Genomic DNA, 26250 nt, shown 5'->3' on the forward strand with positions numbered 1-26250 from the left:
CTGCGATGTCGCGGCTGGAACAACAACACAAAACATGGCAATGATAATCTCAGGTAGTGTTTATGTGCTCTATTTAATGTTAAAAGCGTGTAATGTTACTTTGAATATAATTTAGTGTTCCCAGCTTTGTAACGTAGTCGCACTAAAAACAACAATGGATAATTCACCTCAGATCTTGAAATTGAACAAATGGAAACAAGAACGTTTGAACTGTGAACAAACAAGTATATTCTTTGTTTAAATGGTGTAATATTTGTGAATTTGATTATGTAGGCTACTTATTAATTTCCTTGTGAGTGCCGTCAAAATACATCTCTGATGCCATAAGCTACACCTGCCGCGAGAGCCCGCCCACACGCTGTTCTGATTGGCTGTGGTTTTTGATTGACTTTGTCGCATCTCGTAGTCGCGCTGGAATCTTATCGCATCGCGTCTAGTTAGGACATGGTGTAACAATCACACAATAAATGCACACACATTGTCCTCTTTTGACGCTGGCGTTGCACTGATATGGATTGAAGAACGTAAAAATGTAGAGTAAAATACGCTGATGAGCCGGAGCCTGCCGCCGGTTTCATGAGTTTTAAAGGGGACTGAGGCGATCACGAATTAGTGTACATAATATGGAGTTAATTGGAATTTTTTAGGGGGGCTGGTTGAAAATTTAGGGCAGCTTAAGCCCTCCTAAAATGGGCCTAGTGACGCCCCTGGTTAAGAACCACTGCCATAAACATATCATTAAAGTAGTCCAATTGACTTTTTAGCAGTCTTTTGAAGTCATATGATAGCTTTGTGTGACAGACTGAAATTTAAGTTGCTCTTGCTTGAATTGAATTGACAAATAATGCATCAGATGTCCATGTTTCTCTCTGATTGGTTCGTTGGTTATGAGGCATGAGCCCCTGCCCCTTTAGTGCCCTTTCGGTTGTATTGCGGTGCCCCCTGGAACCCGATTTCACCCCTTGTGTTCCATTAAAAGAAAGTCATAGATGTTTGGAACAACATGAGAATGAGTAATATTGATGAGTCAAATTGATGAGTCAATTTTCATTTTTAGGTTGTTGTTCACTTTAACCAACAAGTAGCATTTTTTTTTATCAGCAGGCAGCATTTTGAGACAATCTTCATTTCAAACTCTCTGTTTTGTTTGTGTATCTTTAGCCATATCTCAAACACAGCTGAAAATGGGGAGGGCGGGGCTAAAACCATTTCCAACCACAAACCGAGCACTAGTGACAGGTGCACACAGACCGAACCGTGGATCCCAAATCGCGAGACGGTCCCGCTGGCCTTGACACGGACCAGGCAGAGTCTGTCCTTGGAGGATGCATTACTTGAAGGCATCCCGTTCGCTGATGAAACCCTGACCAAGCTCGGTGGAGAGGAGGAAGACGGCGATGAATACGAGAGGGAGAAGGACCAAACCTGGAGATCCCTAGTAGAAGAAGCCATCCAGCCCACCACTGTCAGAACCCTCCAGCAACAACAGAGCAGAGGCAGCGAAGACAGCCAGGGTTCATGCCCTCAAACCCCAACATCCTCCTCGCCGGCACCCCCAAAAGAGCCGACCTCCATCCCATACGGAGGCCCACTCTCCTCCATTCGGGAGGGAGAGAAAACACTGTGCGTTGACCCCCTAAAGTGGAGTCAAGCATTGGCTGGCTGCTTGACTTCATATGCCTCTGGTTTTGGTTTTAATCCTAACACTAATCCTTGCGTTACTGCACAAACCAAAGTTACAGCTTGTTGAGCCGGTTTTGGCACCCAGATTGGGCTTTATTTACACAGAAGCATGAGTGGATAATCATTTGGAGCGTGAAATTTAGGTCAACTCTGATTTTGCTTGAGATGTTAGTGCATCAGTTTTAGGGTACAAGCTTTTGAAAAAGTTTTGCGTACATTAAGTATTTAGAATTAAGCTTTGTACATACAAAGAAATGTGTTCGTTTTCTCGAGGTGGCAAGAACAAAGTTTGTTCTGGGCAGGACATTCCATACTTCACGAGAAACGCAGGTGCCGAACATTTCCGTTTCTCTGCATTAACTCCGCCCACTTTAAATTTTTGACCAATCACACAATAGTTCTCGGACACCCACAAGAAATAAGTTCTGCTCAGTTGAAGAAGAAGCTGCGAGAACTCCCAAACTAGGGCTGCAAGAACAAAATGACGTCATTGTGTTCTCGCAGCCCTGGGAGCGAGAACGCTTTTCTCTGTTCTTGCGTAGTATGTAATGGCCTTTATTCATGCCAGGCCTGTAGTTGGTGGTCACTTTGTAAAGAATCACTCATATATGCATTCCTCTACAGAGCGGTGAATACAATCATGATGGTGAAAGCATTGAGGACACAATGTAACATCCACATTTTCACAAATTCGCGTTTTTGTATCGTTTTCAAAAATGTGCACTTTGAAACCCGGTTTCAAAAGTTTGCTTTTCAGCCCCCCAAAACACGTTGTCGTGTAAATGAGCGGTCAAAAAGTTTTCTGTTTTTAGTTGTGTAAACGCCCCCTTAGTATGAAGCGTGTTACTTGTTTGATAGGATGCATTGGCAGTGGATGAACAAATTTAAAACTATATATTTTTAAGTTGTGGTTAAAAAAGGCGCAAAAGACACAATCCTCAGATCTTCAAAAACTTCAGAAGTCTTTATTTAAAGTGCTCAGTGCATACCAAAAAAAAAAGTGCACAGTGCAAAGACAAAATGTACTGCACCGCACCACTAAAACACCATTACTCTTTCAATACATGTACACTGAAATCAATAAGTTGTATACTTAAATCCTATAATAAAAGATATATCAATAAATATACTCAAAATAGTATATATTTAGAAGAACTATTATACTATTATATATATTAAAGGGGTCATGAACTGCATTGTTTTATTATTTTATGATGTTTCCTGGGGTGCACTTATAATGTTAGAATGCTTTTTACATCAAAAATTGTCATATTTTAGAAATAAAAGGCATTTTTCCTTCCCTGATTTTAGCCCTCTGCTCTGAACGCTCTATTTTAAGGGGCGTGTCTGCTGTGAGAGTTCAGTGTTAACACCCACTGCTGTTATTGGCTAACGTCTTTCCATTTGAAATAGTATTACTCTCTCTCTTTTTGTGCGTTTTTACTATTACAGCTCTCATTGCGGTTAACTAATCGTGAAAAGTGTTGCATTACATTTAGATCTATGTCATTATATTTAGATCTAAGGCATTCATTATCATTACATTTCAGATCAAGCATTAGAATGAACACAGTTACTTACATGTTGCATTACTGGCGAGTCCATGTTTATTGCTTGGTAGCTCGATCTGGTGTAACACCACGTAGGCCTATGGTACCTATTCTATTGCATGTCATGCGCAAATCGGTGGGCGGGGCTAAACAGGCAGTGATGAAGTAGGCGTTGATATTCTTCTGCAGAGGCGGTGCTTGCCTCCCTTTGACGTCATAGATTTCCACTTTGAAAAACCTGTCGTTTGAAAAGCTTTTATTGGACTAACAAGGAAGTTTTCAGTTCGGAAACTTCCAGGATATTCTTATAGTATGATGATCTTTTATATGTCAAAAGTTCTCAGTTCATGACCTCTTTAAAGTACTTTAAATAGTTTGCCCTTACCTGTTTATTTAGACTTAAATAACATTGCTGAAGATATTTTTTAATGCGTAACTTTTTAACTAGTGTTTATGGATTTTAACTACTGTTTAAGCTACAGTAATGCATCTGTACTTTGGTAATACCAGAGACACAGATGTTTGTATCCCTTAGGGTACTTCAGGATGACGAATCTGACTGTATTATTGAACTTCTGGCATCCATTCATCTCTTTTAAAGAACAGAGCTCTGTCCTAACAGAGTTTTACATTTGCTTTTGGATTTAGTTCATGCTTTGACTTCTTTGGAAATGCATTGTGATTTGTTGGGGCAGATGTCAGAGTTCTGGAAATTTTCGCTTTGAGTTTTTAATAGGAAAGGGGAGGAGGGTTGATGCCAAGTGTTTCTTCAGTTGCATTGTTGATCTAGCCAGGTATGCATGTCCGTTAATACAGTTGCGAGAATAGTGCATCATTCCGCGATAAATGCAGCAAGAATGTTGTGCCATCGAGACCCCTCAGGTAAATACGGAACATGCAAGATCATTTTTCAACTGTAAAGCTGTCAGTGTGACAGGAATGTTGAAATGCCTGAGCATATATTTCAAAACAGCTCCTGGGAATCTTGGCTGTAACACGGTTTTGCAGAAACACAAAAGCTCAAGATTGAGCCTTGCATTAAAATCATACTAACCCATCAAATAATCTCACGTAATCTTATAAATAAGGCAAATCTCTTGATCCATTGACTGATTTATCTGCATGCCTGCTTTGGGTGGTCTTGCGGTATGTGTAAATGTCTGTGTAATTCTTCTGTATTTCTTGGTTCCCAGAAATGTTATAATTCTTGTGGGTGGATTTTGTTCCATGTAAACAGCGCTTTACAGATAGTTATGTGCCGTCCCTTCTGGGTTCCCTTGCATGGATATCAAGCAAAAGGGTTATCGAGTCTACGTTACAGTGTGTGGTGCTAGAGTGCTACGGAAGATAGTTTTCGCAACTGAGCACCAGACAAAAACAATAAACACTGCATGCGTCTTTAAAGATGCACGCTTTGTTTAGTTTCAGCATGAGAGAACAGTTAAAAATGTCTAAACGTTATCAATCAGTGTATGCAAATATGCTGTAAGAATGTTAACATGGTTTATGAATGCACAGCGTGAAATCTCAGAAACTGGCTAACCAGAATTAAGTACAAAATTGTGAACGGAACACTGAATGAGATAATGGAAGATTATGTTGACGGAAGGATAAAATGACCACAGTGGCCCCTAATTCTTGAACCATTTCAGATGGTGGTCTGTAACTTGTCACTCTTCTGCTGGATTAGCACTGAATGAAAACAAATGTGTGTTTTTTTTTCAAAAACATTCCGTGCAGATAAACTCTCAAACCGTGCCAGTGTGGTCCATGGTACAGCATTAGTTTCAAAGTCAGATGCTTGACAAGTTCCATGCATTGATTCAATTGACACTGACCATATGGAAGTTGGGAAACACAGATTTGACCTCTTTTTATTGTTTTCAACAAAATATACAACATGCACATACACACAAACACACATATATAAATATATATATATACATACACCAATCAGGCATAACATTATGTTTGATCGGACCACACGGGCCAGCCTTCGCTTCCCATGCATCAATGAGCCTTGGCCACCCATGTTGCCACCCATGTAATAGTTCCATGACCCTGTCGCCGGTTCACCACTGTTCATTCCTTGAACCACTTTTGATAGATACTGACCACTGCAGAGCGGGAACAGCCCACAAGAGCTGCTGTTTTGGAGATGCTCTGACCCAGTCGTCTAGCTATCACAATTTGGCCCTTGTCAAACTCGCTCAAATTCTTACGCTTGCCCATTTTTCCTGCTTCTAACACATCAACTTTGAGGACAAAATGTTCACTTGCTGCCTAATATATCCCACCCACTAACAGGTGCCGTGACGAAGAGATAATCAGTGTTATTCACTTCACCTGTCAGTGTTCATAATGTTATGCCTGATCCGTGTGTATATTTATATGTACACACACACACATACAGACACACTTTTTTGAAAGAAGTCTCTTATGCTCACCAAGGCTAGATTTATTTAATCAAAAATAAAGCAACAACAGTAGTATTGTGAAATATTATTATAAATTAAAATGTTTTAAACATTCTATTTTAATATATTTTAAAATGTCACATGATCCTTCAGAAATCATTCTAATAAGCTGATTTTAAACATTTCTTTTAAGAAACATTTATTCTTATCCATGTCAAAAACAGTTGTGCTGCTTAATATGTTTGTTAAATGATTCTTTGAATAGAAAGTTTAATTTAGAACAGCATTAATTTGAATTATAAATATTTTGTAACATTATAAATGTCTTTACTGTCACTTCTGAGCAATTTAATGCATCATTTGTGAATAAAAAAAAGTGTTAATTTCTTTCAACAACAAAAAAATCTTAGGGTTATTTTTTATTTAAAAAAACATTTGTGCATTATCTCTAATTAGCCAAATATTGTCTGAGTTAGCAGCCTGGCGGACATAATGTTTTATCGCTCATTTTGATGACCATAAACGATGTTAAATGTGTGACGGTGAGCGTTCAGCATTATTATTAGTGGACAACCCCTTTTATCAGCTGCGTTTCACTTCTCTGTCTGTCACCGCAAGTATCATCATTGATCACATGACCACAGTTATTTCCTGTTTCATGTAGCTTTTATTGGATGCCTCTAAGGGTATTGAGAAGAACAGGAAATAGGGCGTGCTAGAGGAAACAATCCTTCAGTGAACACAGACTCATACTCCCTTACAAATTCACTGTGACGCAAAAGTGGCATTAACTCACTGATTTCTGCATGGTTTTCTTGTTTGTGTGTGTGTCTGCATGATTGATTGATTGTGGGTGTGGGTATTGGATATAGGTAATAATGGGTGCATTTGCATGCTGTCCAAACTTGATGGGAAACTTAACACATGCTAAGCCCGTTCTGTGACGTTCATGTTAGCATGCTCATGTCTGCATTGATAACTGCTTGCATGCCCTCTGTGAATCTGATGTCATGCCTCATGCAGTAACTAACTGATGTCTCTTCTTGAAATCAGGGTCAGGAGGAACAGTGAGAAAAGTAAGGACCCTCAAGACAAGACCAAACAGAGGCTTTCTAAGAAAGCGGCCTCCTCGACAAACTTACTCACACGATCTCCAAGTCTGGAGTGGTGAGCACCGTTTTTTTTGTTTTTTTTGTTCAAGCATGCTTATCCCTTATCATAAGGGAATGTTTCAGAGTAAATAAGTTAAGTTTTATCAGCACAATCTATGATGCTGTCGATTACCACAGAAAATCCTTATGACTCATCCCTCAGTTTATAGAAACAACAGAAAGATTATTGTGGTAATGCACTTACAATAGATGTCAGGCAATATCTAATGCACCTAGTATCTCCATTGTGCTTCAGTTTCTTAACCTAAAGTGCCCCTATTATGCTGTTTTAAAGGTTCATAATTTTGTTTTGATGGTCTCCTACAATAGGCTTACATGCATCCAAGGTCAAAAAACATATTAATGTCCTCATAATATACAGGTGCTGGTCATATTATTAGAATATCATCAAAAAGTTTTATTCATTTTCAAAATGAAACTTGTATATTATATTCATTCATTACACACAGACTGATGTATTTCAAATGTTTATTTCTTTTAATTTTGATGATTATAACTGACAACTAAGGAAAATCCCAAATTCAGGATCTCAGAAAATTAGAATATTGTGAAAAGGTTCAATATTGAAGACACCTGGTGTCACACTCTAATCAGCTAATTAACTCACAACACCTGCAAAGGCCTTTAAATGGTCTCTCAGTCTAGTTCTGTAGGCTACACAATCATGGGGAAGACTGCTGACTTGACAGTTGTCCAAAAGACGACCATTGACACCTTGCACAAGGAGGGCAAGACACAAAAGGTCATTGCAAAAGAGGCTGGCTGTTCACAGAGCTCTGTGTCCAAGCACATTAATAGAGAGGCGAAGGGAAGGAAAATATGTGGTAGAAAAAAGTGTACAAGCAATAGGGATAACCGCACCCTGGAGAGGATTGTGAAACAAAACCCATTCAAAAATGTGGGGGAGATTCACAAAGACTGGACTGCAGCTGGAGTCAGTGCTTCAAGAACCATTACGCACAGACGTTTGCAAGACGTGGGTTTCAGCTGTCGCATTCCTTGTGTCAAGCCACTCTTGAACAACAGACAGCGTCAGAAGCGTCTCGTCTGGAAAAGTACTGGACTGCTGCTGAGTGGTCCAAAGTTATGTTCTCTGATGAAAGTAAATTTTGCATTTTCTTTGGAAATCAGGGTCCCAGAGTCTGGAGGAAGAGAGGAGAGGCACACAATCCACGTTGCTTGAGGTCCAGTGTAACGTTTCCACAGTTAGTGATGGTTTGGGGTGCCATGTCATCTGCTGGTGTTGGTCCACTGTGTTTTCTGAGGTCCAAGGTCAACGCAGCCGTATGCCAGGAAGTTTTAGAGCACTTCATGCTTCCTGCTGCAGACCAACTTTATGGAGATGCAGATTTCATTTTCCAACAGGACTTGGCACCTGCACACAGTGCCAAAGCAACCAGTACCTGGTTTAAGGACCATGGTATCCCTGTTCTTAATTGGCCAGCAAACTCGCCTGACCTTAACCCCATAGAAAATCTATGGGTATTGTGAAGAGGAAGATGCGATATGCCAGACCCAATAATGCAGAAGAGCTGAAGGCCACTATCAGAGCAACCTGGGCTCTCATAACACCTGAGCAGTGCCACAGACTGATCGACTCCATTTCTGCAATAATTCAGGCAAAAGGAGACCCAACTAAGTATTGAGTGCTGTACATGCTCATACCTTTCATGTTCATACTTGTCAGTTGGCCAAGATTTCTAAAAATCCTTTCTTTGTATTGGTCTTAAGTAATATTCAAATTTTCTGAGATACTAAATTTGGGATTTTCCTTAGTTGTCAGTTATAATCATCAAAATTAAAAGAAATAAACTTTTGAAATATATCAGTCTGTGTGTAATGGAATCAACTTTTTAAAATCAACTTTTTGATGATATTCTAATTATATGACCAGCACCTGTACATTTCAGTATCATCTCTTTTCGATCGTCCACTTGTGATCCGATCAACCAAAACGCATATTAATACCAGGTGTAAACAGGGACGAACATTTCCAGGCCTCGGCTACAAATACAGTGTCTGAGGTTCGACAAGTAGACGTTGTTCATGGACAGCCAATGAAGACTGCCATAGGCTGGCATTATGCAAATGTATTACAAACCTGCATAGGTTTGTACCAGGAGGTAAGAATTACTGACGACTCATTTGAGGAAGTTCAGAATCGATTCTTTCTTTTAGGAAACAATATCCTTATTTGTCATGCACTTTGTTCAATATTACACACTGCATAAAAGGTAATATTCAGAAAAATATAACAGGGGCACTTTAAGTGGGATGAGTGACGATGATTTCATACTAATTGACAGAATGCAGCCGATGCTTTTGATAGAGATTAAATAAAATTTCATATTTAAATGGATTTCATGAGAATCATATCATGAACTTTCTTGTAAAATGGGTATTAAATATCTTATTTAGTTTCTATAATAATAATAATTTAATAATATTTTTACTGAAGTAGGGTTTTTGTGATAAAAATAGCCTAAAAAAAAACAAAAAAAAAGCTGGCATGCCGTAAAAAAAAAACAACAAGTTTCTTCTTGTACTGAAGGGCTGATGTTTTAATATATATTCTCTGTTTTCAGTATGTTAAATGATTCATTCAGTAATTCATTGATGTCTTTGTCTCCATAGCCGGGCAAAAGACCTTATCTCTAGCACAGGTAAGGCATCTCTCACTTTATCTCTCCTTCTTTTTCCTTGTTATTCTTATCTGAGCAGCCTAGCTGTGTCATAATTCAGACTTTCAGATATTTTTACTTTAATTCTCGAGGTACTTCTCTACATAGAGAGATTGTCAGTTACTTTATTGTCACATTATATGTATGCAGTTTTCAATGCTCCTTTCTGTTCTCATGCCTTTCAGCATGTTTGATTACTGGAAAAGCTGGCATGTGTTGGGAAAATGAGATCATTTTAACCTTTCTGAATGTCACTCGTCATGTAGTCACTGTCTGTTCAGTGTTGAGTTTTCCACAATCAGGATTTTGTCAGGTTACAATTTCTTGAATGTGTTTTCCCCCTCAGACAAAGAAGGAATATTTAAAGAATCAGCAACATAATATATTTTAATCTCTCATCAACACTTCACACATACAGCTGTGGATTCAGAATAATAATGGGAACAACTTTTCAACTACCATTTTAACCAAGGCGGTCTGAGCCAACCCAATACAACAACGCTTGCTTTTCTCATTAAGCCTCTATAATTACTTTCATAAATAATATTATTGCAATATGCTGATTGTTACATTATGTACCTTTACCATGTCCTGGTTTTATTGTGCCACTGTATAATATGAGGGATACTGTATTTATAGTACATTTGTTTAAAGTGTTACACTATTCAGAGGCAACCCAAACAAATGATGAAGCAGCAGACCAACTGAAGATGATATCAAAAGTTGTTCTTTTAACGTAAATACAAAAATCTGCAGAAAAATAACCATATTTTATCAAATTATATATTTATATATTTGATATATATATTGTAATAATTGTATAACTTTTTATATAGACTACTGTTCAAAAGACTTTTTAATGTTTGTCAAAGAAGACTCACCAATGCTTCATTTATTTGATCAAAAATGCAGTAAGAACAACAATATTGTGAAATAATATTAATTTATTCCTGTGATGTCAAAGCTGACTTTTCAGCATCCATTGCTTCAGCCTCTGTCCACCTATGTTTTGCACATTTTGGGATATCGCATAAAAAAAGGCTGGATGGAAACGTGTCTAAAGATGCGCATAAAAATTGAATGTGCTCAATTTTTTTATCCAATAAGAAAACATGTGCATAAACTACAATGGAAACACATTTACCGAATAAATCCCTCGATGCGCAGCAAAAAAAACTCAACAGTGGATGTGATTGGATAACTGGACTAAACAGTGGAAATGCCTGAGCCAAATTCTGTCATCAGGATGATTTGGTTGAATTCCCTCTCAGAAGCGTCTCGCATGATTGTCCACAAACACCAGCATCCGAACGCTAGATAACATGACAGCGTTTATTGTGTTTCGTCTGCAAATCAAAGTCATTTATGACAGAGGAAAAAGAGCCACAGTTTCTTCCTCGATTGCACCAACCAGATATTTTGCACCAATTTCCCAGGAAGTTTGTTCTCTTGAACACATGGGATGGTAACTGCTTTATTCACATATGTTTAATTAGATATTCCAATTTTGCGCACAAGTTAAATTCGCAACTTTGAACGGAATGCTTAATAATTTTGTGGAAACTGACATTTTTACAGGATTCTTTGATTAATAAAAAAGTTCAAAAGGACAGCACTTATTTAAAATAGTACCGTTATAAATGTCTTTAGTGTTACATTAATCAAAAGTGACAGTAGTGTATCCATCCACAGACCCCCTGCAGTAGTTTCTAGATTTTGAGAACAGATTGTGTCCAAATGCAATGTGATGCAGTGAGGTCACTGTGCATATAAACATTTATGAGTAAGCGTTAATGAGCACAGGGAATTTTAATTACCATAATAAGCCATAAGTGGTCTCATCATGTCTAGTCTTTATATATTTATTTGTTTGTTTATTCAGTTCGCATGTTTCCTTCAGCAGCGAAACACAGGAGTGCTTGTGCTTGTGCTCGCACTGGAAATTTACTCTCGTCGGTTATGCAACCGCACTACTCGACTTCTCTGACCAGGATGATGGATGTCTGTTTCCTTTTCCCTGCGTGCCAGAAATTCACACCACATTTTCACAGCCCTTCCCTGGCCTTCTCATTTGTGTGCGTGTGGCGTTTCAATAATTTATTCACCTGCACGCTTTAACGAATGGGAAAAATAAATGAGGGGTTTTATTTGAAATATCGTGACTGCGCTCAACATCAAACATATGTTGTTTTCCCCTCTGGGGTGAAACTGACACATTTATGGAATGTTGTTTCGGCGTCACCTGGACGGCATCTCTCTGATAACATTGACATAGCGGTCCCGTCTGAGTCGTGTATATAGTTTAAACTCAAAACCATGCGATGCTTCAGAGGAATACAAGATATTCCCACTTTCTCTTGTATCAAAACAACCCATGTTATATAGCGATGTTGTGACGCAAACTTTGCTTATTGGTTTCTGGCTGTTGCTTTTATTGTCATTCCATTGCAGTGGACACACAGATTGACTTGCTTGCCTCATTGATTTTAAAAAGCCCTGTTAAAAACCGAATTTTCCCTGTCGATGCCGTCCAAATCCAGGTCCAGACAATGACAGCGATGAGTCAGAGAGGTGTTCTCATTGGAGCTCCCTGTAGAGCTAGTTGGAGTGCAGTTGGGCTGCAGGAATTCCTAATGTGTTTTGCAGCTGCAGAGATGATGTTTGTTTGTGTTTTGTCTTTTAACAGGTTCTCAGGGGTCCAGGAGGGGAACTCAGAGTACGTTTCTATCATGGACTGGATTCTTACTAATTGTTGCCAAAAAATATTTCATATTGTGCATTCTCATGTCTCAAGTCACATTAATTTTGCTCACAGGTCAGTCGATCAAGATGTTCATCCGTGGACGACCAATCACCATGTACATTCCTTCAAACATTCTAAACTACGAGGAGCTGAAAATGGATCTTCCCTCACAGAAACTGGATCTCGACTGGGTGTATCCTAAAACAATTCTTTTGGCAATGTTTTTTAGCATTTATATTTTGATTTATGTATTACATTTGAAAATAAATTAAATTAAAAATTAATTTACTTTCATATAAATTAATTGTAAAGTAATCATAAAATAAACATAATGTCATTTTATTGCATATATACAGTACATTTACACTGGAGTTCAAAGGTTTTTGATCGGTAAGATTTGTTATGTTTTTAGAAGAAGTCTCTTATGCTCACCAAGGCTGCATTTATTTTATTAAAAATACAACAACAAAAATCTATTTCAAAATGTAATTTATGTCTGTGATGCAAAGCTGAATTTTCAGCATCACTACTCAAGTCTTCAGTGTCACGTGATCCTTCAGAAATCATTCTAAATCATTCTATGATGATTTTCTGCTCAAGAAACATTTATGATTATTCTCAATGTTGAAAACAGTTTTTTCAGGATTCTTTGATGAATAGAAAGTTCAAAAGAACTGCATTTATTTTAAATAGAATCATTTGTAACATTATAAATGTCTTTACTGTCAATTTAATGCATCCTTGTTGCTAAATAAATGTAGTCATTTCTTAAAGTTCTCCGCACCCCACCCCTCACCCCCAAAAATAAAAATGTATTAAAATATTTTGCTGACCCAAAACGTTTGAATGGTAGTACAATGTTGCAAAAGCTTTCTATTTCAGATAAATACTGTTCTTTTGAACTTTCTATTAATCCAAGAATCCAAAAAAATCAAATCATCATAGAATGATTTCTGAAGGATCATGTGACACTGAAGACTGGAGAAATGATGCTGAAAATTCAGCTTTGATCACAGAAGCTAATTACATTTTAAAATATATTCAAATAGAAAACAGTTATTTTACATTTTAATAGTATTTCACAATATGACTGTTTTTTTATTTTTAATAAAATAAATGCAGCCTTGGTGAGCATAATGCTGCGTTCACACCGAACGCGAATAGAGCGTCTGGCGCGAGTGATTTCTGGTTCGCTATCTGCGGGAATGAGTCAAATTATGCACAATAAAATGATGCGCAATACACGCAATCCCAAGCTGAAATTCAAGTGCTATAACACCAATAATATTCATCCGGAGCAAATGAAATGAATGAGTGAGGGGAGGCGGGGTTGTGTGTCAACTCGCTGTCGGATTGTGAGAAATCACTGGGATCGCGTATCTATTCTGCGGAAAATGAGTATTGGAAGCATTTCAGATATTTCAGTATTGTTATGTATCAAAAAATCTAAATTTTTGACAATGCTACATTGCACAGTTTATTATTTCAGATGCCTTTTTAAAAGACTACAGTTGAAAAATTTATTATATTTACATTTCAAACCGCCAAAGTGGCTAGTAGGAGTGACTGCGTTACACACCACTGCTGAAATACACCCACATTAGGCGGGTTGGCGGGTGTTGATGTCAAGCCCTACATATATGTATATATTTATTTGTTAAATCAACCATAAACTTAATGAAAGGCAGGACATATTCTTCCAATACATATGGATTGAACATTTAACCTCTACATTTCATATTTTTGGGGTGTACACCCAAGATGCAAAGTTTGATCTTTTCTCGCGATTATTTTAGAAACCGTGTCAGTCATCTATTTTTCCGAAAATATTACCTCACATTGCCAAACACAGTGAATTAGATTTCCTTTATATGATGCATAGTTATTAGCAAATCTTCCTTGATCCTTTTATTTTCAGCTATGGCTACAGGGGCCGGGACTGTCGAGCAAACCTTTACCTGTTGCCGTCTGGAGAAGCAGTTTATTTTATTGCGTGCGTGGTGGTTCTGTATCATATCAGCAACCAAACACAAAGACATTATCGCAAGCACACAGACTGTGTCAGATGGTGAGTTTGCATTATGATTGAGCACCTAATTTGTTTTCGGATTATTTTATCCTCACTTTTTCCTCGTACTTTTTGGCCTGTAGTCTTGCCATCCACCCGGACAAGGTGCGTGTAGCATCCGGACAGACGGCAGGGGTAGACAAAGATGGCAAGGTGAATAAATCACATTTCACTGATTTACAAGATGTGATATGATCATGTCTTTTTAGGTTTACAATGCAACTAATGTCACAGTTATGCTCAGTTTTAGATTCGCTTTCTATCAGTCTGTTTAATCACCTGTTTTTCTTGTTTTTCTTCTCCCTTTCCCGCCATTAATCGGTTTCCATGCATATTCATTTGTTCATGATGTAGTTCATCTCCATGTGTATTTACGTTCCTCAGCGTCACTCAATCTTGGTCTGATATTGTTTGTGCATGGCACACTGTTTCAAATTGTCGGCTTATGTTTAATAAAGACGGTTGTACCTTCTTCTTCATCCTTGGACTTAAACAGTTATAACTAATTAGTATGGCAGTTAACATTAGATGGTTTTGGAAAGTCAAAATTGTAGTCTGGCATGCCATACACCATATAAAACCTAATTTCAACAGTTTTTTCAAAAAAAATATTGTGTTTGCATGTAGATATTATGTCCTCATATGCATTTGTAATATTTATACCTTTAAAATGTATTTGTCACATCACAGGACCATTTAAATTAACTTGTAAAGGCAAAATGGTGATTTAAAATGATAAACAAAATGTAAAGAAATGGTCCTGTTATACATTCATTAAAAAAGAAAAAAGAAAAAACTCCATGTTCACGTTATGCATCAATTCCCTGCTTATGTTTTCTGTGTGTTTGTGTGTTTGTCAGCCTCTTCTGCCCTCTGTGCACATTTGGGACTCCAACACACTAGTGACACTGCAGCAGATCGGCCTCGGCACATTTGAGCGAGGTGTCGGATCCGTAGCATTTTCCAATTCAGTGAGTATTGCCTCCCATTTTGCATTCTTTCCAGTTGAAACAAAGCAGGCAGAGAGAACAGAGCGCTTTTCCCATGTGCAAAAAATATAGAATATCAAGACAAAATGTATAAATAAAATAATGCTATAATCAAGGATCCAGACTTTTGGTCTGTGAAGCATTTCTAGACTAAAACATTGACTATTATATATATGTATGTAATATATATTTATTTTTTTCTTGCTATAGGATGCTGGTACATTCCTTTGTGTGATTGATGAGTCCAATGAACACATGCTTTCTGTGTGGGACTGGAATAAAAATATAAAGCATGCTGAAGTCAAGGTGTGTCCACACACACACACACACACACACACACAAATACACACATATGTCTGGTTCGCTATCCTTGTGGGGACTCTCCATAGATGGCTTTTATACTGTAGAAAAGTGTATGTTCTATTCCCTTACACTAACCCTAAACCTAAACCTACCCGTCAACCAAAACGTTCAGCATTTTTACATTTAAAGGTCCCATGACATGACAATTTCACTTTATGAGGTTTTTTAACATTGATATGAGTTCACCTAACCTGTATATGGTCCCCAAGTGGCTAGAAATTTCGATGTAAACCAAGCCCTGGGTGTCCTGATCTGCCTTTGAGAAAATGAAAGCTCAGACGAGCCGATCTGGAATCTTCCCTGTATGTCGTCATACGGGGAACGGTTAGCTCCCCTTCCTCTGCTTTGCCTGCCCAGAGAATTTGGAGAAAATTATTTTAGTCGCAATGTCAGCACAGGCTTTACAAACAGACTTTTACCATATGGATTCGACAGCACCGCCACAAATAGTGAGTAACAGTGTCCATTAATGCCTGATCTGTGATCAGTGATTTCTGATGTGTAGCTAATCATTCAAGTTCACACAGACTTTCTTTCTAAATCGTTTAATACTGTTGTTTATGCATCAGCGAATCAAGCCAGTGACTAAACGATCAACTTCACATTGTTTCTGTTAGTAGCATGAAACAAATCTGTTATTTAAATTGTGATTAAACTACAGAGAGCGATCAAAGAACACTCTTTATAATGTCCGGAGCTGTCAAACACACATCGCAAGTGTATCTACACACTTACCCAAACTGCCGTTATAATGAATGACGCTGTTATGCTGCACAAAGCTTACTGTATTCATATCGATGTCGTATTTGCTGTTAGAAGACCGGGTCGGCGTGACTGGGACTCGTGTTTATTCTCTCAGATACAAACAAAATAAACTTGCGCTTACAGAGCTCCCAACAACTCAATACAATATAACTTTTTCCGCAATCTTTCTCCAGCTCTCCATCTCTCTGGTCCACGAGTGGCCAGTCCGTCTCTCTCTGGCAGTGCTTGCTTTCCTCTGGCTTATACCGTCTCTCCGCACTAATCACTGCAATCAGACACAAGAGCTCACTGCCACTCTCCCGACTCTTTGTGCAGACCTCTCTAAACCACGCCCCCACCACCACAAAATGAAATACTGATTTCAAATGCAAAGATGCCAGCCAATCACAACAGTGGGCGTTTTCACTGAAGTCTCACAGCAGACACGCCCCTTCAAACAGAGCATTCAAGCCTGAGGGCGAAAATCAGGAGATTCTAAATTATGACATTTTATGATGTAAAAATCATACTAACAATATAAGTACACCTCAGGAAACATTATAAAATCATGGTCATGGGACCTTTAAAAAAAAAAAATCAGTTTAGGTCCCCACAGTGACACAAGTTCCAATGAATCTGTGTGCATTCAGGTTAAAGTCCCCACCGGGATAGAAAAACATGAACACACCTACACACACAAATGCTCAATAGTGTCTACCATTACAACATCTACATGCAACTACATGGATCAAGTTTACATTCTCATGTTTAGTAGCCTAACAATATTTATTTCAAGCACATGCACGGTATATCCTAAAAACAACTCCAGGTTGGACCCTCCATTATGTCTAAAAGATTCCTAAATTGTTTCACAAATGTATTTGACCTTTTACGTTACATTATCCTGGTGATTATTTTAGCAGCTCTTGACTGAATTTACTGTACAGCCAGCTGCTTCTACCCTGTGTTCTGTAAAACGCTTTATTGTGGATAGTTTCTATCTCTGCGTGACCCTTTGTCCTAAATATTTTTTCCTGCTTCTGCACGAGCAGTTTGAGGGGGTTGCTATGGGAGCAGCTAAATATTTTACAGTAGATTTGTGTGAGTGATTGCGAGCGTTTTCAAGACTGGCCATTTGTATGAAGTAATTTTTCTTCCCCGTGTTTTATTTTTGGGCTGTGCTGCTAGTAATGGATTTAGGAAGCAGTTGGACTTAGAATAGCATGATGCTTTGTCAAGGGAGTTGTTCTGTTTGATGACTGAGTTCATCTAGATTTTCATCTCCGTATGATTTGGTTTATTTTCTTTAAAGTCCGTTTTCAATGAGGCAAGCCTCATTGAGGATTTCACAAGCCTTTCAGAAGTATATTTGGTGAGATTCTGGAAACAATATTTCTTTGAGATGAATAAACAGAACATGGTTGCTGTACAAAATTAAATCATCAGAAATTATATTATCTTCTGCAGAACTTTGAAGAGGGATTTACAGTTTCTGGATTACACCTTTTAATAATACAGGACAATTACAGTCATTTTCTGTCATTAAACTGACATGAGCTGAAGATTGACTGGATGTTTGAAGTTGAATTGCAGCTTTTCTCCTGTAATAACACAGAGCCACTGGCACAGTCATATATACTGTGGAAAACCATATGTCTTCACGGTGTGTGTGTGTGTGTGTGTGTGTGTGTGTGTGTGTGTGTGTGTGTGTGTGTGTGTGTGTGTGTGTGTGTGTGTGTGTGTGTGTGTGTGTGTGTGTGTGTGTGTGTGTGTGTGTGTGTGTGTGTGTGTGTGTGTGTGTGTGTGTGTGTGTGTGTGTGTGTGTGTGTGTGTGTGTGTGTGTGTGTGTGTGTGTGTGTGTGTTTTTGTTTCAGAGCACTAATGAGGCAGTCTTAGCTGTGGACTTCAGCCCTACAGACACCGGCAACATCGTCTCCAGTGGCAAGTCCCACGTCTACTTCTGGACCATGAGTGCTGGCACAATAACCAAGAAACAGGGCATCTTTGGAGTGAGTCCATATTTTGCCACCAAGTTGACTGTCCTTCACTGTAAATTCAGCACCATGTTCTTTTCCATGCACAAAAAATGAGAAGAAATCATATAAATGTAAACATAACATGATATTTTTACACTACCTTTTGGAGCTGTTGTTTTTTTTAAAGATATTAATACTTTTATTCAGCAAGTATGCGTTAAATTAAGCAAAAATGACAGTAAAGTTATTTATACAAAACATTTCTATTTGAAATAAATGCTTTTCCTTTTAACTTTATATTCATTAAAGAATCCTGAAAAAAATGATCACCGTTTCCACAAAAATATTAAGCAGCACAAATCTTTTCAACATTGATTATAATAGTAAATGTTTCTTGAGCACCAAATCAGCAGATTAAGAATGATTTCTGAAGGATCATGTGACACTTTTTTATATTTGAATATATATTTAGTATATTTAATAGGGTCCTATAATGCTCTTTTACATAGTCTTGATTTTTGTTTTTGGGGTCTACTAAAATGGTTTTCATACTTGAATGTCCAAAAAACACCATATTTTGCACATATTTGACATTGGTGCATTTCCCCGAACATCGACGGAACTTGCTGCTTAACTACCATAGTATGATGCATCGTTGAAGAAATCAACTAGCTAGTCATGACCGTATTGTCGCAAATTGGTCGTCAACCACGTTGGTTAAGGATGTGGTGGAGTAACAACTTCTTTTAAGGGGGGGGTATCACACACAGTTTCTGTCAATCTCATGTCAATCTTGAGTATCTATAGAGTAGTATTGCATCCTTCATATCTCCGAAAAGTCTTTAGTTTTATCATATTTATAAAAGACAGATACGCTGTACCGAGTGGCTGAAGGCGTATCGTGTGGGCGGAGCTAAAGAGTTTCGAGCACGTGCAGCTATTGCGTTGAGAGCGTCTGAAAGCTGTGACATCCTTAGAAAACGTGAAAAAATCCGTTGTCATAAATAAACGATGATCAGATTCAGCCATACATATATGATCCAGAATCAGATCCAGAGGCTGAAATTGAAGAGGAGCAGCAGCAACAAGGACTACAGCAGGACATATTGATAAATTAACTATACGTTCCTGTTGTTTATTTGATGTGCACTTATGGGCCGATAGCCAACAACACACAGACATTTGAAGCAGTTTACTTCCAACACATGACCGTGAACCTATTGTTGGGACCGTTCCATCTTTAGATAGCATATGCGCACTCTTCAAAAACGGTGCTTTGAAACAAACAAAAAGACATTTGTATGTATTCTAAATAAAAGACACAGCTTGTACTGAATGTCAGCTTGCTTATTTTGCTCAAGATAATGATTTATTCAGTCCACATGCCATGCAAGCAATAAACTATGCTTCTAACCACAACTCGAGAGCTGTCGTTGCAACCACACAACTTTGCGAATGTTCGTTGGAAGTTATAACTATGGTTTCGGGAAACACCAACACGTTGAACTATGCGACGGAACCTGGCACCCCTGTTTAGTTCCAGTCTCTATGAAGCCCCTCCTTTCCGAGAAGCACAATGTGCTCTGATTGGTCGGCTGGACCACTGTGTTTTCAGAAATGTCACGCCCCTTACCATAACTGCAAGTTTCAACACACTACTAACTCAAATCAATCAGGCTTCATCCCCTTTATTTTGAGTATGCCTTTACTCTGTAATTATTTGAAGGTATTTTGAGGTGTTTTGTTCCTGGAAGAAAACTCGAGACTCCAATGGAGGCGTTTCAGGGAGTTCAGCAAGAGTGCGCACTGATATAGAGAATAAAGTGACTTTGAAACGTAACTTTGCAGAACTTTTTCATTCTCAAACAGCAACAAAAGCATAATAGCTCCTCTTTAAAATCGAAAACGGATATTCTAAATTGTAATAATAATATTTCACAACATTAATCTCTATTTTTTATCTAATAAATGCAGCTTTGGCACGAGACTTCTTTCAAAAACATTGAAAAATCATACCTAGACCCTAGACTTTTGAAAAGTAGTGTAACTTGGGGTACCCTGGTATTTCCATGTGAAATCACCATTTTACCATTATATAGTAAATCAGGGACTATTTTACAGTCAAATACTGCATAGCTAGCTTATGATGAGCTAAAGGTTCTAACATCGAGTAGAGAACCGCTTCATAATGTATTCAGCTATGTATTCACTCTGTTTGGTATTTGTGATTTTGTTTGTGTCTTTAACAGAAATACAAAAAGCCCAAGTTCATCATGTGCTTCGTGTTCAGTCTCACGGGTGATGTGTTGACGGGAGACTCTGAGGGGAACATTCTCACATGGGGAAAATCAGCTGCTGATATCAAAACATTAGGAAAAGGAGCAAAGGGTATGCAAAATGATTTCTTCTTGTTGTGGCCTGAGCCTGATAAATTGGGATTCACAACAAATATCAGTACTGTATCAGTTATCAGACGATTTTTTTTTTAATAATTTAATTATCAGCATTAAATTACAGATATTTGGATATACTGGCCAATATTTGATATATACTTATTTCTCAATTTTTTTTATGGTAATCTAACATTCACTTTAAGTTAAATTTACATTAACATTGCTTGAGTAGGCAATGGGCTACTTTTAAGTTGTTGCCATGGGTTGACGTACAAAATCAGCAAAGAATTCGGCCCCCGACAGAGAAAAATACATTAGGGTATTTTTGGGCTAATTTTAATTTGCCCTTTAGGCTAGTTTTGTTGCACAGACCTGGCAACCGTGTTGGTGCAGGAGTATTACTGTGTGTACAATAGATTTTCTTAGTAGAAAATATGCTTCATGGTAAACAACAGATTCTGTTTGCCACAGATGCTATCAATAGTTTTTAATTTAGATAAGTTTTCCTTATTTGAAACTCTTATCAAAACTGTCAATCTCTTCAAATTTACATTGCCACCTGTTCTGCTCTCCTGCCTGCAGAGACATTTCAGATCATGAAGCAGACGCGTGCTCACGAAGGCAGCGTTTTCACTTTGTGCGTCCTGCAGGGCGGAGCTATACTCAGTGGTGGCGGCAAGGACCGCAAGATCATCCGCTGGAGCGCAGACCTGGCGCCTGAAAGAGAGTGTGAGGTGAAACATGAGTCTGTATTACTTTTTACAACTGCCTGTTTGTAGCTTTATGAATATATGAAAGTAGAGTGTCGATTGTATGAGTCTATATATCAGAAACATCTTGGATGTCTTTGTTCTAGATTCCAGAGAACTTTGGTGCCGTCCGCACCATTGCAGATGTAGATGGAGAGGAGCTGCTTGTTGGCACAACACGAAATGCAATCCTGAGAGGAACATTTTCAGATGGGTTTGTGGCCATTGTACAGGTAGATGGATTGGATTCTTATGTAAATATACATTGTTCAGTTGCCGCTAGTTATCTTAAGCATTTGTATTGGATTAGCTAGTTTTGACCTTATAGTGTGAATTTAAAAATGCTTAAATCGTTCAATTGTCAGGGACATACGGATGAAATGTGGGGTCTGGCCACACACCCCTCCCAGAACATCTTTCTTACCTGTGGAAATGATCGTCAAGTGTGTGTGTGGAACTCAGAGGACCACAAACTGGACTGGTGCACACCACTAGAGGTCAGAGAGGTCACAGAAAATTGTAACTGCAATTTAAGGCACACTAAGAGCACGTTTACATGACAACGAAACGTTTTTCCTTAGCATTTTTCAAAGGTTTCACGTATAGAACGATCAAAACGATCCCCGTTCTCACGGATCCACGAAACAACTTAAAAACATGCACTTATTTTCTCATTTTCCACCCCCCAAAACGCCATAGTCGTGTAAATGAACGGCCAAAACGGCACAAAAGTTTTGCGTTTTGATGTGTAAACAGCCCCTAAGTATTTTTTGTGTGTCACCGGCTTTAATCTACACTATATACTGCCACTATTGACATGGAGGCTGCATCATGCAAAAAAAATGTGGTTATCAGTTATTAGAGTGGAAATACTCTTGTTTTTTTTTATATATTTGTCACCCTTTATCGCACAGCTGAGAGTATTTGATAACATGGGTGTCATTGAGATGTAGTAAACAGCATTTGGCTGGTCATGTGATCTCTATACGCTTACACTGAGAGAATTTTTACCATTTAAAATAACTTTTCTATTTTAATATATTTTTATTGTTAAAAAATGTGGGGTTGGTAATATTTTTTTTTAATGTTTTTTAGAGAAGTCTCTTATGCTCAACAAGGGTGAATTTATTTGAATACAAAAACAGTAAAAACAGTAATATTGTAAAATATTATTACAAATTAAATAATGGTTTTCTATTTAAATTTATTTTGAAATGTAATTTTTCCCAGTTGATGGGGAAAAAAGTATTTTCTTCAGTCAGTACTTTAGTCTTCAATTTCACATGATCCTTCAGAAATCAAACTTTTGATGAATCTTTTGTAACAATATAAATGCATTTAAAGTCAATTTAGATTTTGTACTGACATGATATTTTTGAACAGTAGTAGAACACAGTTTTTGTTTATCAGGGGTCCTCCAGAAGGTTCTATGGGGTCCCCAGAAAATTTCTGTGAATAAAAAGACAAGGCAAAAATGGATAAAGTCTACTGAACAATCTAATTTGTTTAATTTCTAAATGTTTCTCTCCTTTCTTGCCATATACATATTTTCCAGAGTTGTATGTTTGTTTTCTATCTTTCTAGTGAATTTTTCTCACCATAGTCCCTTTATCTTGCTCACTGGAAATGTAAGGCAGTATTCCTGACGCAGTATTTATGCTGCTTACATACATTTATTGTGAAAGTTGCTTACACAAATAATTTTTATTTATAGGTTTATACATTCAACATTATATATAGCCAATTTAAGTTTGGAAACAATATGTTGTATTTATAATGTCACACTTACTGTTTATCTAACAGTTTAAACGTTTTTTCATACATAAAAATATAGAGATGGATTTTAGGAAGGGGGTCCCTCATAGGTTCATCATATTTGTGGGTCCTTGGCATCACAAAGTTTGAAAACCCCTGGTTTACGCCACTTATAACATCAATAGGGGCTTTTGCACCGGGTAGTTCTAGGAACTTCGTTCTAGGAACTAACCACCAGGGACCGGTTGCATAAACCGTCAAGACTAGTCTTACAAGTTAGACATACATTTTTTTCTTTAGAACTGTTCATCATTTTTTTAAATCAGTTACATAAAAACATAGACTGGCCTAATTTGATATGAAAAGTAAGACTGAATGCCACTTGCCTAACTGCTAGTCGCTCATACTAGATCTTAAGACACTGTCTTAACATAATGGCTTAGTTTATGCAACTGGCCCCAGGGCAGTTCCCCGAGAACTAAATGTTCCCATTGGGACATTTTCCTGGTTCCATTTCCACCACCAGTAGGAACTCTGAAGTGATGTAAACCGTGTTTTTTGTTGTGACTTTTATTTTGACAGCTCTGACAGCACACAACGCTCACATTTTCCCGCTCCATTAGTATAATCTGTTTAACAGTCCTGTCTAATACGTTATTAGATTAGAACTGTTATGCAAAGAAAGTAAACAGGAAGTAATTACAGAAAGTAATACATAATCATGTTTCGCTTGGTCCCCTCAAAGTCACTTTGGATTTTCTCCTTAGCATAAAGGTTGAGAGATCCATCTATCACTGTTGTCCATGTTCGTAGAGTTAGTTTCTGGAGTAAATATACAGACTATAATCTGTGTGTAGATGGCTTTTTCTTTGTTTAAATGGCGGGCGCTGGTGTTTCGCGTGCATTTGGCCAATCAGCATACACTTAAGTCACAGTTAGTTCCTATTATGCTGGATTAGACCCTACTCTGAAGTCAGAGCTAAATTAGTTCCCCCAAAAGGAGTTCCTAGAGCTAAAATCGTTCCTAGTTCCTGAGGTGCAAACACTCCAAAAAGCCGGTAATTCAGCCATTAGTTCTAGGAACTATGAAAAGGTTCCTCCTGTGCAAAAACACTTTATGTGGGTAAACTTGTGTATTTGAGATTTATTGTAATGTGAAAAATGAATTTGGAATGAATCATTCATCTCTCCAGGAATCTGGTCTGTGTGCTGATTTCTGCCCAAATGGAGCTCTTGTCTCTGTTGGACTGAGTACTGGAAGGTAAAAGATTTATTTACAGCACAGCCGATAACAATTACAGTTACAGCTTCAGTTTTACAGTGAGCTTGTGAAATGTTCCCTTTTTAATGGCTTCATGGTGGTCTTTAACCCCTTACCTATATAGGTGGGTTGTACTGGATCTGCAAACCAAAGATGTGGTGTCAGACCTGACTGATGGGAACGAGCAGTTGTCTGTAATGAGATACTCACCAGGTCAGAGGTCAACAAAATCACTGTGCAAAAAAAAAAGAAGAAGCTATGGCCTCCCTCGCCATCATCTTTGTTTCTAGCTGAGGGCACGTGTTTTAATGTGAATGCATTTATTGCATGTGTATTTCTCTGCAGGTCTCATAAGCCTGTTTACAATCAGTAACTTTTATTTTTACTGCTCACCCAAACATAGATGGAAGCTTTTTGGCAGTCGGTTCCCATGACAACTTCATCTACATTTACAACGTCACTGACGGTGGCCGGCGCTACATGCGATTCGGAAAGTGCACAGTAAGCAAAGCATGCTGGGACCGATTTGGGTCAAGTATCCTCAATGATGTAAAACTATTTCATGGTGGTTTGTTGTGTATAGGGGTTTATGGCAATGTGTTTGTGTTAAAATGCATGATAAGTCATGCAGATATATCTCTTCCCTAAATGTAACTTCAGGGGCACTCCAGTTTCATTACTCATCTCGACTGGTCTAAAGATGGAAAATACATCATGTCTAACTCCGGCGATTATGAAATTCTATACTGTAAGGCTTGTGCTTGTGTGCATGATACAGAGACATATTTATAGAAGACAATGAGTAATGTCATTTAAAATGCATTTAAACGTTTCTGTTTGCGTAAAAAGGGGATATTGCAAGTGGCTGCAAGCTGTTGAGGAACCGGTTTGAAAGTAAAGATCGAGAGTGGGCGTCCTATACCTGTGTGCTTGGATTCCATGTCATGGGTGAGAAAGCTTTTCCTTTTCAATGATTGTTTGTTATCAGTGTTTTATTATCTTTCTTTAACTTCTTATTCATGCTAGCTGATTTTTTTTTTATTATTAGCCAGCAAATAAATTTATAACCTTTACATAATGTATTTTCCTGGATTTTTTTGGTTAAAGGGTACATAACAAGCACCGTTTCTGCCAATCTCAAGTTAATCTTGAGTACCTATTGAGTAGTATTGCATCATTCATATCTCTGAAGAGTCTTTAGTTCTATCATATTTATAAAAGACAGATACGCTGTACCGATTCTTTCCAAAAACAGCCGAGCTCGTGGAGGCGTGCAGTGGGCGGAGCTAAAGAGTCACGAGCACACACACCTATGACACACACACACACACACACACACACACACACACACAATACATCATGGCATTATCCCTGGATAACTTTCGATTCACTTTACATTCGTGATGTTTACATTATATACACTTACACGCCGATTGCCAACAAAACACAGACATTTTATGCAGTTTCACTGGTTTCGACTCATGACTGGGAACTAACACACACACTTGCAGAACTGCTCCAGAAAAACAATCTGCATCCACTGTTTCCTTAAAGCTACACTATGTAACTTTTCCGTCCGCTAGAGGTCGCCTGTTCAAAACAAAGGCGTAGTTTGATGACGCTACGTTTGAGCGCAGAATCTTGGGACATGTGGTCTTCACCTCACAGCCGGTGGAAAACAGTCAGGATAGGACTCGGGCAGAAAT

General features: G+C 38.1%; 1 protein-coding gene across 2 annotated transcripts in view; it reads left to right on the forward strand.

Annotated features, from left to right (window-relative positions):
- Positions 1–26250, forward strand: part of eml3 (EMAP like 3) — a 66351-nt gene that overhangs the window by 33943 nt on the left and 6158 nt on the right. Inside the window, exons 4-22 of one of the 2 annotated variants that reach the window (XM_079810520.1) lie at positions 1162–1623; positions 6704–6817; positions 9457–9485; positions 12190–12219; positions 12319–12439; positions 14165–14314; positions 14398–14467; positions 15175–15285; positions 15514–15609; positions 18285–18419; positions 20636–20774; positions 21362–21513; positions 21636–21761; positions 21894–22025; positions 24477–24544; positions 24669–24757; positions 24948–25045; positions 25205–25292; positions 25394–25492. In XM_079810520.1, coding sequence (XP_079666646.1) covers positions 1162–1623; positions 6704–6817; positions 9457–9485; positions 12190–12219; positions 12319–12439; positions 14165–14314; positions 14398–14467; positions 15175–15285; positions 15514–15609; positions 18285–18419; positions 20636–20774; positions 21362–21513; positions 21636–21761; positions 21894–22025; positions 24477–24544; positions 24669–24757; positions 24948–25045; positions 25205–25292; positions 25394–25492 — 2309 coding nt within the window. The remainder of the gene's footprint in view (positions 1–1161; positions 1624–6703; positions 6818–9456; positions 9486–12189; positions 12220–12318; positions 12440–14164; positions 14315–14397; positions 14468–15174; positions 15286–15513; positions 15610–18284; positions 18420–20635; positions 20775–21361; positions 21514–21635; positions 21762–21893; positions 22026–24476; positions 24545–24668; positions 24758–24947; positions 25046–25204; positions 25293–25393; positions 25493–26250) is intronic. The other variant, XM_079810521.1, reaches the window with a different exon arrangement.

Source organism: Gobio gobio, assembly GCF_949357685.1.
Source record: "Gobio gobio genome assembly, chromosome: 2".
Classification (NCBI taxonomy): domain Eukaryota; kingdom Metazoa; phylum Chordata; class Actinopteri; order Cypriniformes; family Gobionidae; genus Gobio; species Gobio gobio.